The 12,977-nt window shown below is 49.0% G+C and overlaps 1 protein-coding gene across 1 annotated transcript; it reads left to right on the plus strand.

The window, feature by feature from the left end:
- Positions 1–738: 738 nt before the first annotated feature.
- Positions 739–2,368, plus strand: Alyref (Aly/REF export factor). The gene is made up of 5 exons (XM_015504245.1): positions 739–753; positions 850–997; positions 1,596–1,659; positions 1,765–1,939; positions 2,056–2,368. The coding sequence occupies exons 1-5, from the start codon at positions 739–741 to the stop codon at positions 2,068–2,070; spliced, it is 417 nt and encodes a 138-aa protein (XP_015359731.1). The 3' UTR covers positions 2,071–2,368.
- The last annotated feature ends 10,609 nt before the right edge of the window (positions 2,369–12,977 follow it).

Here is a 12,977-nt window from a genome sequence, read left to right on the forward strand (position 1 = left end):
GGCGTGCTCGCCGCGTGTGCAGGGCCCCACTGCAGTCCCCAGCACTGCGGAACGAATAGGTGGCTCCGTGTTTTTTCTGCTCAAGAGGCAGTATTGGTGATGGCTGGGGCAGGGTGCCGGGCCCGGAGCCCGACCGTGTGACCTTGCCATGGGGACGGAGCAAGGCCAGTGAGCACTCACAGTGTCTCAACACTTTTTTTAAGGTGGTTTCTGGCATCCACTGGAAACCGCTTTTGGTGAACTCCACTTCCCTGCTGTGTGCCTGCGGCCGGAGCAGCCCCACACTCTGGGTTCCCTCTCCAACTCCCAGCCTGCCTGAGGTCAGGGCAGTTTCCATGGCGTGCTTGACCTCGGTCTTTGAGGCAGGCTTGAGTAGGAGGAGAGGGAAAGGTGAGCAGCCAGAATCTGCCTTTGGGGGAGGGCCTGGGGTCAGGGCTCCAGAGGCAGTGGGCCCTTTGAGCCGGCCTGGTCTATTGGACAGCTTCCCTTGCTCTTGGCCTTTTCTGTTTTGTGAAACAGCACTTGAGTGTATTTTAAGTTTTCCATTGTCGAGAAAAGAGAGTGCCTTAATCCTTGTACCAGGGAGCGTTGCAACTTGCTTTATCTGCATGGTGGTACAAATGTCAGGTCCCCAGATGGGCAGGAGATTTCCTGACTCTGGTGCTCTTAAAAGTTGCTGTTTCTCCTAGCCTATCCCTTCCCTCAGTTTCTGTTACCTCTGCCCCATCCTCTTTGTAGATGGCTGCCAGGGATGTACCCCAAGCATTCATACTTGCAGGAACTGACCCTGGGCCAGTAGAGGAACACAGTGTAGCTGCCTTGTCAACACATGCTCTTTCTGACTCTTAGGAACTCTTTGCTGAATTTGGAACGCTGAAGAAGGCGGCTGTGCACTATGATCGCTCTGGCCGCAGTTTAGGGACAGCAGATGTGCACTTTGAACGGAAAGCAGATGCCCTGAAGGCTATGAAACAGTACAACGGTGTCCCTTTGGATGGTGAGTCTGGGGCTGGGCCCAGGATGCCTGTGGGGCTCGTGGAGTTTGGGGCTGGCACCTGTCCCTGTAGGAATATGGGTTGCCCCTCTGGCTGAGGACACTTTGCATTTGCCCCTTTGTCTCTCTCTTCCATTCTGCCACCTCTCATGCTGCCCCACACATCTGGACCAACCTCTTGTGAACCCCCATCCAGCAAGCTACATCCCTCCCCTCCTTCAGCTCCTTCCGGAAGATTCACTTCTGTGAAGCCTTCTCAGAACCGCCATAGTACACCTGAGTGCGGGGCTGTAGTCGTAAAGACAAAGGTACCTGTTCTTCTTCCGTCAGGTCACCCACACCTGTCCACCCATGAGCACCCTGGACATCTGAGCAAACAGCCCACCTAGCCTGGACTGAGAAGGAGTGAGGAGGTGTTGGTGGGGTTGTTGTTGTTGCCATTTGTTGTTCTCCCACCAGACTCTCCAGGCCATTTCCCTTGTTGGGGGCATTGGAGACGCACAAAGGCCCTTTCCAGAGCTTGCATGGAGACCAGGGTATGGTGCCCCCTGGGCTGGCTTCAGAGCCTCTGGAGTGAGCCTTCTTATGTTCTTTGCCACAGGCCGCCCCATGAACATCCAGCTTGTCACATCACAGATTGACACACAGCGGAGACCTGTACAGAGGTGAGTTCCATGGTCTCTGGGGTCTATGGAGATCAGCTTTGTTGTGTGGTCATGTTCCCCTCAAGGCTTTCCAGCTCGGTCATTGAGTTCTCTTTTCCTCGCCAGCATAAACAGAGGTGGTATGACTAGAAACCGTGGCTCTGGAGGCTTTGGTGGTGGTGGCACCAGGAGAGGGACCCGTGGAGGTAGCCGGGGAAGAGGCAGAGGTACCGGCAGGAATTCAAAGCAGCAGCTCTCTGCGGAGGAGCTGGACGCGCAGCTGGACGCCTATAATGCAAGGGTGAGTCCTAGCAGGCCACCAAGGCCACAGTGGGGGAGTGGGTCCTTTGGGGCTAGCAAAGCTAGGAATGGGCCGAGGCCAGGGCCTCCTGAGTGAACCTCCTCCCTCTGTTTCAGATGGATACCAGTTAAACAGCCGGGCAAACCATGTGTGGAACAGGACCCAGACGTCTCGTCCCTGCTCCCTGGTGGGAGGGGGTGCTGGGCTGTGCAGCCAATGACGGATTTGTTTCTTTTATGTTTTAAAATAGGATTTAAAAACTCATGTAAAGGTTTTTTCTTTCTTTCTTTTTTTTTTTTTTTTTAATTCTGAAACAGACCTGTTTTGTACCAAGTTATTTTTGGGATAAATTTTACTGGTTGCTGTTGTGGAGAAGGTGACGTTTTTCACCTTTGCCATAATAAAATAGAAACGTGTGTAGACCTGGAACTGTCTGGTCCATCCCGCTGCTACAGCCCTTGCCTGGCAGCGCTGGGTGTCTGCCCTGTGGGAGGGGAGAGTAGAGCCATCTGTGGCACCTGGCATGGGGTTGGAACTGTGCTTTGAAGGTGGTGGCTGCCACTCTCCTGTCCCCTTCCTCACCTTTCCTAACTCCTTACTCTCTGATTCAATAGGTGGGAGGACACCAGAGGCGCAGCGGCCCCTTCCCTAGAGCTGCCTGTTCTCTCTGCCTGTGCCACAAGATCAAGGGTGGGTGGGTCATCTGTGCAGTGTCTAGAGGTCTCCCATGACAGGCTGTTGGGCTATCCTTTCCCTTCTCTGCACTATATCGGGGAAACCTGGGCTCTGAGGTTCTGATTCTTCTGTGTGGTTCCAACTTTTCATAAATAGGACATACATTTTCCCTCTTACTTTTGTACAGTTGTGCAGATAATCAAATCCAGGGGTGTTTGAGTCCCTGTCGTACAGCAGCTTGGTGTGTGCATAGGTCCCGTGCACACTTTCCCAGAGACTTCTAAGTTGTCTCTAGGCTCCTTATGCCTGGTGCAAGGCACATGTTCTGCTATTGCTTGTTGTCCTGTAGTGGTAGGGAAGAGTTCTGTGTGTCCCAGCACACCCAGTCTTCCTGATGTCTGCATCCTTGGTTGGCTGACCAGGACATTGGAGAGCTGGCTGTGTTTGATAGTGATAAAGTAGGTCGTGGAAGTGAGGGCAGAACCTAACCTCCATGCCAGAGGGGGCAGGGCAACAGGGACAGCTTGACGTCAAGTAGGTGATACTGTTTTGAGAATGGGTTGGACGTGGAGATAAGAGCTTTAGATCTTACCCTGCTGGTGTGAGTATTGTGGAGACTGAGGCTGGAGAGGGAGTTCACTCAGGGAACTGATGGCTCTCTCTGCAGACAGTAGGTTCCACTGGGCACATGCTCCAGACCAGCTCTGCTTCCAAGTTTGGTCTGACTCGAGTCACGCAGGAGAGAGTGTGTCAGTTACAGTGACCCTACGTAAAAATCAGTGGCTGCCATCTGAACAGCCTTTCCCTGTGCCAGGAAGGGCCACTACTGTTAACAAACAAGGTGACTCATTCTGGCTCTCTGAGGCGGCTCGTCCAGTAGGGGAAAGGACTACTGCATGTCTGACTCTAGTTGCCAGAGCAGAGGAATAGATGAGAGTCAAGGCAGTCCATGCAGTGGCCAGAGGCTGTCCCTGAGAAGGTGGCCTCAACTGGTCCTGAGTGTTGGAGCCATACCTGCTGCCTGGCAAGCAGAGGAAGCACTTGGTAGGTGTACCTCACAGGGAGGAGCGAGGAGAGTTAGGGGCTGTGGCCTTCCTGGGAGGAAGGAACACCAGAATGATGTGTTGTGAGGTGCAGTAGGTGTGTGTCAACGGGGAGAAGGCCCCAGGAAGGAGCAGGCTGAAGGTGGCAGTCACGGATTGGCTATGTCACATGTGGGAGGTGGGGCAGAGACACCCAGGTGTCTTGTATGAGAATGCTACTTTGAGTTGGACATCTTTGGTTTGGTAGCTGGCAAGTGGAAGTGGCTCAGAGGAAAGCGTTGGAAGAGATGGAAATGGGGTCACATCACAGGAGCAGTGGCTAATGTCTGCTGTGGGGACATAATTGCTGTTCAGAAGGTAGAGGACAGTGGCATGCGGGTGGCAAGCCTGACCATTTGTAATTAGTTTTGCTAGTGGGGCCAATCTGGAGGCCACCTGGCTTCCTTTTAAGTGGTGAGCAAAAGAGATGGGTCACCTACTTTCTGAAGTAGACCTTTGTTCCCAGTGGGCACCACAGGGAAGACCTCATTTGTCCTCTGAGCCACTTAGTCTGGGTATTTTTCAGGGAAGAAGATAGAGGCTCTTCTGTGGAATGCACATGCTGTAGTTCAGGTCCTCTGGAGGCTGGTGCCTCAGTTTCCTGCCTAGAGAGGGAGGGTAAACCACTGACCCCAAGAGTGTTTGAGGAAAGGATGACTTGAGACTTGATGTTATGCAGGTTTTTCTCCTTTATGCTCCTCCCTCAGACCATGAGCTGCAGATGTTTGGTTGGCTGCCAGAGCCCTTCAGGTGCCTGGGGCGACCCAGTTCCTTTTGTAGCCCTGTGGTCTGCATGAGAAACTACAGTGATTGGCTCAAAGGAGGGCATGTGACTCAGGAAGGGCAAGAGGGGGGCTGAGCTTTCAGATGGGCTGAAGGAAGGAAAGGTCAGCAATGGGGAGAAGCAGCAAGTCCAGGTTTCAGAGCTCTTACCAGGTTAGCTCAGAGCACCCAGTACTGACGTCAGCTCCGTGCATGTGGAAGTGGCTTTCTATTGGAAGCAGGAGGAGTGGAGCAAAGGCCCGCCAGACCCATGCATTGAGAAGGAGTTGTCCTCCCTTTGGAGTTCAAATCCTATTAGACCTAACCTGACCTCAGGCACTGGGTTCAGTGATTCATGGTTTGGTTGCTATATGCAGACACCATTGTAATAATTTGTCTTGCTGTTTATACCTTGCAATGGGGTCATCTTGTAAGTTAGTAAGTTTTGTTCTAGCTTTCAGCAAACTGATGGTTTAAGTAGGAAACAAAACACAGTAATGATAGGTGTGATGGTGACAGAAGAAGTAGGGGGAGTGGAGGTGCAGTGGTCAAGTAGACGGAACAGCGCCGCTCCGTAGCAAGCTGCACAGCTGTCAGACGTCTGTTGAGGCCCTGGCCTGTGCCTTGTACTCTATTCAGTGTTCTATGTAGTTTTCTCCTCTTTTCAAAAATCTAGTGATATGATCTGTTCACTTTAGAACTTAAAGAAAATGAAGTTTATTAACTCACCCAACAAAAATTTGTGCACCCGTTGCAGGGATAAAAGCACTGAACAAAATACGTAATCTCTTAACAGAACTCTAGTACATTCTAGTGGAGAAAAGAGGAGGGCTGGAGCTGTAGCTCAGTGGTACAGCACTTGTCTAGCATGTGTGAGGCACTGGGTTCGATTCTTCAGCATCACATATAAACAAGTAAAGTTCATCAACATCTAAAAACAATTAAAAATAGGATGGCTGAGCAGGGTGGTACACTCCCATACTCCCAGCAACTTAGTGAGGCCCTAAGCAACTTAGCAAGATCCTGTCTCAAAAAATAAAATGGGCTGGGGATGTGCTCAGTGGTTGAGTGCACTTGGGTTCAATCTGTTACCCTAAAAAAATGATGAAAGGAAGTGAAGTACAGACACAGGGTATCCATTGAGGCCATGGAGGAAAACCTTGCAGGGTGGAGTTGTGAACCCTTGGACAGTGGAGGTGAAGCTCACTGGCAGAGGCAGAGAATAGCAAGTAAAAGAGCCCAAGGTGAGCACACACCAGGGAAGGGTAGGAACAGTCCCAAGATCCCAGTGCGGGCGCGGTGTAGGTGACCTGAGGCATTAATGTGAGGACACCAGCTAGGGGATGAGCCAGTGAGTGGAGGGCCAGAGTTGCACCCATGGTCAGTAGACCAGGGCCATCCGTGTTAGATGGCACTCCATCACTGAGCTCTGTCCCCAGCCCTGGGAATTGAGCCCACGGATCCATGTACGCCAGGCCAGGGTACTTCCACTGTGCTACACACCAAGTCTTTAAGTTTGTTGTGTTGGGGTGGGGGGATTGGGGATTAAGCCCAGGAGTTTACCACTGAGCTATGTTCTCAGCCCTTTTTATTTTGAGAAAGGGCCTTACTAAGTTGCTGAGGCTGGCTATGAACTTGCAATCCTTGAGTTGCTGGGTTTATAGGTGTGCTCCACCATGTCTGGCAATCCTTTTCGTGTCTGGATAAGATAGAAGTTATCACAGAAAGACTTACTTTCCTGGGAAACTTGGAGGATTTCACTTGAGAACACTGATGGCCTTCATGGGGTTGAACACTTTTGGCATTAATCCATGCAACAAAATAGATTCAAATACTGATTTGTTACCAGGCCTGGCGGCCTTCACCTGTGGTCCTAGAAACAACTGATGTTCTTGAATGTGATGAATGCCTGTACTCCAGTCTGTTGTGCTGTTAGCTGCTGATAGGACCTTATAGGCTGAAGGGCAGTTGGAAGTTAGGTTTTTGGAAGCATGCCCTTGAAGGGGGTATTGAGACCCTGGCCTCTTTCACTTCTTGGCTGCCATCCTAAACTATGCTGCCATACACCCAAACAAGCTGCCAACAGCTCATGGACTGAAAGTGGAAGCCAAAATAAACTTTTCTTTGATTACATTGCTTGTCTCAAGTATTTTATCACAGTATTAGAAAGTTCAGTGTTGTTAAATTTAATAGAAATATGTATCTCTTGGGGCTGGGGTTGTTGCTCAGAGGTAGAGCGTTCGCCTATCATGCACGAGGCACCAGGTTCTATCCTCAGTACCACATAAAAATAAAATAAAAGATTTTGTGTCCACCTATAACTAAAAAACAAATGTTAAAAAAAATAAGGTGCATGCCTATTAACTACTTGGGAGGCTAAGGCAGGAGGGCCCAAGTTCAAGGCCAACTGAACAACTTAGCTACACCCCATCTCAAAAAGGGTCGGGGCTGTGATCTAGCATCTCTCTTCAATCCTTCTGTTAATGTCAGCTTGTTTATTTAACTGAATGTTTGAAAAGCTACTATGTAATTTTGGTGTTCCTATTCGTTGAAAAGAATTCCTGTATAACTCTACCTAGACTCCCCAGATGATGATTTGCTGCAGTTTGTTCTCCATGTTTTCTGAGTGAATCGAGAGAAGAATGTAGACAGGAAACTTTATCCCTAAATCCTTCTGTGAGATTTATTTATTTAGATACTAGGGACTGATCCCTGGGGTGCTCTACCACGGAGCCCTTTTTATTTTTCACTCTGAGACAGGGCCTTGCTAAGTTCCTCAGGCTGGCCTGGAACCTGTGGTCCTCCTGCCTCAGCCTACTGAGTCACTAGGATTATAGGTATGTGCCTTTATGCCTGGCTCCATAAGTATCTTGAGATATTTAGGTGAATATCTGTTTTTCTTCATTTTTTCCCCCACTAATTTTAGCATCTGTTGGATCTCGGAAGCAACTGTCATGGCTTTTTATATTTTCCACATCCTTTGACACTTACTAATTGGAATTCTTGCATAAGCGGCAGCACTCCTTCTCCAGTGTTTGTTTAGGTGGTTGTCAGGTCAAGATGGATGCCGGTGCTCCAGTGACTTTCTCTGGGCAGGAGTACTCTTTGAGGTGGCCTGTGCCGTTCGGACATGCTCATTTCCTTCACTAAGCACTTCAGACATCTTGAGAAACCCCATACCTGAAGTCACAACTTCTCCAAAGAGCCCTGGTGCTTTCCCATGGAGACTGGCATTTATCAACCAGGATTTCAGCACTGGCCATGTTTGCTACTTCTGGCCCTCAGGGCACAGCACAAGGAGTGTGCTAAAACACACCTGCCTACTGCTGGATTGATTTCTGTGGATATCTAGCTGGATGTAGACATTTTTGGAAAGCCACGAGTTCCTACAGGTGTCTGACCACCCCAGTGCCACAGGGCACTCCTGCCCTGCCCTTTTCTTATCTGTATTTTCTCCCTGTGACGGAGAAGCCTGGCTCTTGGTGCACGCCATTTACTTACACAATTTCAGTTTCTGGTGTGCCCAAACCCATGTGAGGGGCACTTTCGACCACAGTATTGGCAGGTTAGTGCTCCTGCGTTTGGCCTCATGGGGTCCAAAGTACTGCTGTCCAGTGTAACCTAGGTGAGTGCTTCTCGCCCGCCAGCTGCCTGTGGTTTGTACAGTGAGGCGTGTCTGTCGTGGTTCATATGTAATCCCAGAGACTTGTGGAGGTTGAGGCAGTTCCAGGACAGCTGCGCAATTTAGCAAGACACTCTCTCCAAAGAAAAAGGGACTGGGGATATAGCTCAGCAAGGGCTTGTTTAGGGCCTGGGTTCAGTCCTCAGTACTGAAGAGGGGTACTGCTTTTATCTAAATCACATGCCAAGTTCAATCGCTTAGGCTGGTCTTGAACTTGCAGTCTTCCTGCCTTAGCCTCCTTATTACTGGGGTTTAGTGGTGTGTGTCACCGAGCACTGTTTTCATATCCATTACTTAGTTCTTTTTCTAGTACTGGGGATTGAAGCTAAGGCTTCACATAATGCAAATAAATGCTCTACCTCTCAGCCATTCAGCCCTCCCTATTCCTTGTTGACTTTTTTTTTTTTTTAGTTGTAGATGGACACAGTACCTTTTTTTTCACTTATTCATTTTAATGTGGTGCCGAGGATTGAACCCAGTGCCTCACCATGCTAACAATTTTTTTAAATTTTTATTTACTTATGAGTTCTAATCAGCTATACATGACAATAGAAAGCTCTTTGATTCATTGTACACAAATGGAGCAGAATTTTTCGTTTCTCTGGTTGTGCATGAAGTGGAGTCACACTGTGTGGTCACACATGTGTCCAGGGTAATGATGTCCACTCATTCCACTGTCTTTTCCTTTGCCCACCCCCAACATTTTTTAAAATATATATATTTTTAGTTGTAGATGGATATGATACTTTTATATATTTTTAATGTGGTGCAGAGGATCAAACCCATTGCCTCACATATGCAAGGCAAGCAGTCTACCACTGAGCTACATCTCCAGCCCCCTTGTTTTTATTTATTTATTTATTTTTATAAAGAGAGAGAGAATTTTTTTTTAATATTTATTTTTCAGTTCTCGGCGGACACAACATCTTTGTTTGTATGTGGTGCTGAGGATCGAACCCGGGTCGCATGCATGCCAGGCGAGCGCACTACCGCTTGAGCCACATCCCCAGCCCCAGCCCCCTTGTTTTTAACATTTTTTATACAAAAATGAGGTGGTGGACTTACCTAGTGTGCCCAAGGTTCTGGGTTTGATCCTCGATGCCACAAATAGGTAAATAAAAGAAAATCTCTAGTTCCCCATAATGCTTCTTACTCTCCAGATAACACACATTCTGCTCTGAGAATGTTTCTTTTTATGTTTGTACAGTACTGGGGATTGAACCCAGGGGTACTTTACCACTGAGCTACATCCCAGCCCTTTTTATTTTGCCCAGGCTGACTTCAAACTTGCCACCTTTCTGTCTCAACCTCCAGGGTCACTGGGATAACAAGTGTGTACCACCATGCCCATCTCATCTTTCACTTGGTAGTAAAACTCTTTGCTAAAACCTGACTTGTCCTTTTTTTTTTGCACTAGGAATTGAACCCAGTGCTGCTTAACCACTGAACCACATCCCCAGCCCATGTTTTATTTTTTGAGACAGGGTCTCAGTTGCTGAGGCTGGCTTTGTACTTGTGATCCTCCTGCCTCAGCCTCCCAAGCTGCTGAGATTACAGGCATGGGCCACCACTGCTATCACAGTTTTCTGTGGAACAGAGGTCTCTGCCTGTGAAGAAACCTCCTCAACCCTAGGGTAGCAAAACAAAAATACTGCAGTAAACATTCTTTTTTAAAATATTTTTTTAGTTGTAGATGGACACACAATATCTTTATTTTTTATGTGATGCTGAGGCTTGAACCCAGTGCCTCGCACCTGCGAGGCAAGTGCTCTACCACTGAGCCACATCCCTAGCCCTAGATCTGAGCTATTTGGAAGGCTGAGGCAGAAAGATTGCAAGTTACAGTAAACATTCTTGATGAAACCGTTCTTTTCCTCCAAGGCCATTCCCTCAGGATGCATCCCAGAAGGGGGACATCACTGAGCCAACCAGACATGCCCAGGTGTGGTGTGAACCCCACTGCCTGGTTGAGAGCAGCAGCTCCTGTTTTCTGCACTCAGTCTCTCTCCCTTCTTCAAAACCAGCGACCCCCCTTACAAGGAAACACCATGCCAAGTGAGGGTCTCAACTCAAGGCTGCAGACACCGCCAGCAGACTGATCCTCTCACATTAGGAGGAGCAAAAGGGGGCCTTAGTGCTTGGAACCTGTCCTCCCAGAACTCGGGTGTTGGATTCACAGCTCCCCAGGTGGCAGTACTTCTAGGTGGGGCCTTTGGGAGAAAGTGAATCCTTGCCTTGGGGAAGGAAGCAGTCTGTACCAGACACCAAACCTGCCAGTGCCTGATCTCCACTTCCAACCTGCAGATCCTGGAGAATTAAGTAAATGTCTGTTGTCTGTAAGCTACTCAGTCTCAGGTCCTGTTCAGCAAGACAGGACTGAGCCTCCTCATCAGGAGACATCGCAGCCAACTGCACTGCAGTTTTGTATGGCTCTCAGCGCTGGGGATCAAATCCAGGGTTTTGTGTATGCAAGTGTTCTACCACTAAGCTAAATCCCCAGCCCTAGAATCTTAGAAATTCTGGGCTGGGGTTGTGGCTCAGTGGTAACCGCTTGCCTGGCATGCATGAGGCACTGGGTTCAATCCCCAACACAGGCCAGCATGATGGTGCACACCTGTAATCCCAGCAGCTCAGGAGGCAAGTTCAAGGGCAGCCTCAGCAATTTAGCAAGACCCTGAGCAATTTAGCCAGACTCAAAATAAAAAGGGTTGGAGGCAGGGAAGGCCTGGGGCAGTAGCTCAGTGGCAGAGCATCTGCCTAACACATGAGAAGCACTGGGTTCCATCCTCAGCACCCCATAAAAATAAATAAAGGGGCTGGGGCTGTAGCTCAGTGGCAGAGTGCTTGCCTAGCATGTGTTAGACACTGGGTTTGATTCTCAGCACCAAATAAAAATAAACAAATAAAGGCATTGTATCTACAACTACAATTTTTTTTTTTTTTAGTTGTAGTTGGTATCACAATACCTTTATTTATTTTTATGTAATGCTGAGGATCGAACCCAGCACCTTGCACATGCTAGGCAAGTGCTCTACCGCTGAGCCACAACTACAAAAATTTTTTTAAAAATAAATAAAAGTATAAAAGGGGGTGGGGGCCGGGGAAGTGACTCAGTGGTAGACCACCCATGGGTTTAATTCCAGTTCCAAGAAGAAAAAAAGAGCCTGAAAAACAACAAATGAAGCTGTGTCTCAGTGGTGGAGCGCTTGCCTAGTGGCATGTGAGAGGCATGGGGTTTGATCCTCAGCACCACATAAAAGTAAACAAAATAAAGGCATTCTGTCCATTTACAACTACAAAAATAAAAAAACAAATGAACTAAAAATAAACAAGAAAGAAATAGTGTGTGGCACACAAGCTAACTGGCACACAAGCTAAATCTGAGCTATTTGGAAGGCTGAGGCAGGAAGATTGCAAGTTGAAGGCCAGCCTGGGCAATTTAGCCTGTCTCAAAAAAAAAAAAAAAAAAAAGACTAGGAATGTAGCTCAGTGGTACATTTCCCATGGGTTCAATCTCCAGTACCAAAGAAAGAAGGGAAAAGAAAAAGTAGAAAAAGATTCACAATACAACCAAGGAAATATTGACCAGACATTTAAGATTTTTGTAAATATTTTTGATCGCTAAACCAGGTACCTGTTCTGTAAAAAACTCCAACTGGGCATAGTGGCACACGTGTGTAACCCCAGCTACTTCGGGGCAGAGGCAAGCAGATCCCAGGTGAGGCCAGCCTAGGCAACTTAGAGAGACCCTGCCTCAAAATAATTTTTTTTAAAAAAGGGCTGGGGGTGCTGGGGATGTGGCTCAAGCGGTAGCTGCTCGCCTGGCATGCGCAGGGCGCTGGGTTGGACGCTCAACACCACATAAAATAAATGTTGAGAGCCACAGCCGAGTCAGGATGGCGCCTGGCATTGCCAGAAGGAGTGGTTGAGAGGTGACGCCAGCGAGCCATTAAGATGACGATAATTAAGTTAAGCTGTGTATAATTGCCGTGACTGGAGGATGCTGGATTGAAACGGGCTGTGTATTCAGTTGTATAAAGACCCCTGAAGTCGGCAATAGGGCGGCTCCTCCTGAGCCCGGAGAGAGCTCAGAGTTCCCGGGGAGTCTGCGTGGAGTGCCGGTGGATCCTGTTTGAACCTACAAATGGCTCCTGACCTCCGGATTTGGTGCCCAGCCAGACTGCGGGCAAATAAAGATGTGGTGTCCACTGAAAACTAAAAAATAAATTAAAAAAAAAAAAGGCTGGGGTGGGCTGGGGCTGAGCAGTAGAGCACTTGCCTAGCATGTGCCGGGCGCTGGGTTGGGCTCTCAGCGCTGCGTATAAACAAACATCTATTGATAACTAAAAAATAGAGAAAAATTTAAAGGGCTGGGGTGTATCTCAGCGGTAACGCACTCAAGTACTAAAAAACAAAACACCAGAGTCCCCGCTATTTGGAATGGTTTGTCACAGAGCAGCAGACACCTGAAGCAGGCGAAGATCGGCGAGGGCCCTTCTCATTAGGAATAAAAATGCAGGCTGAGGCAGGAGGATCGCCAGTCCAAAGCCAGCCTCAGCAAGGGCGAGGCGCCGAGCAACTCAGGGAGACCCCGTCCCGGGGATGGAGCTCTGAGGCTGAGTGGCCCCGAGCTCCATCCCCGAACCCGCGCCTCAAAAAACAACACTGCTGACATTCACAGGTGGACAGCGAAGGCCAAGGTCGGAGACCCGGCGACGGGGCGCCCACAGGCCGCCCTGAGGGACCGACGCGCGCAGAGGCTCTGGGCGGTGGCTCCACGGCACCTGGCCGGGAAGCGGCAGCCGCGCACCCGACGTCGGGCGGAAAGCGAGGCCAC

The sequence above is a fragment of the Marmota marmota genome, unplaced genomic scaffold, assembly GCF_001458135.2.
Source record: "Marmota marmota marmota unplaced genomic scaffold, marMar, whole genome shotgun sequence".
Classification (NCBI taxonomy): domain Eukaryota; kingdom Metazoa; phylum Chordata; class Mammalia; order Rodentia; family Sciuridae; genus Marmota; species Marmota marmota.

What these genes read in the sequence shown, in the direction of transcription:
- Alyref (XM_015504245.1), top strand. An exon ending in CAACGGTGTCCCTTTGGATG is followed by an intron (nt 998 to 1,595) that starts GTGAGTCTGGGG and finishes TCTTTGCCACAG; the next exon opens with GCCGCCCCATGAACATCCAG. An exon ending in CAGCGGAGACCTGTACAGAG is followed by an intron (nt 1,660 to 1,764) that starts GTGAGTTCCATG and finishes TTTCCTCGCCAG; the next exon opens with CATAAACAGAGGTGGTATGA.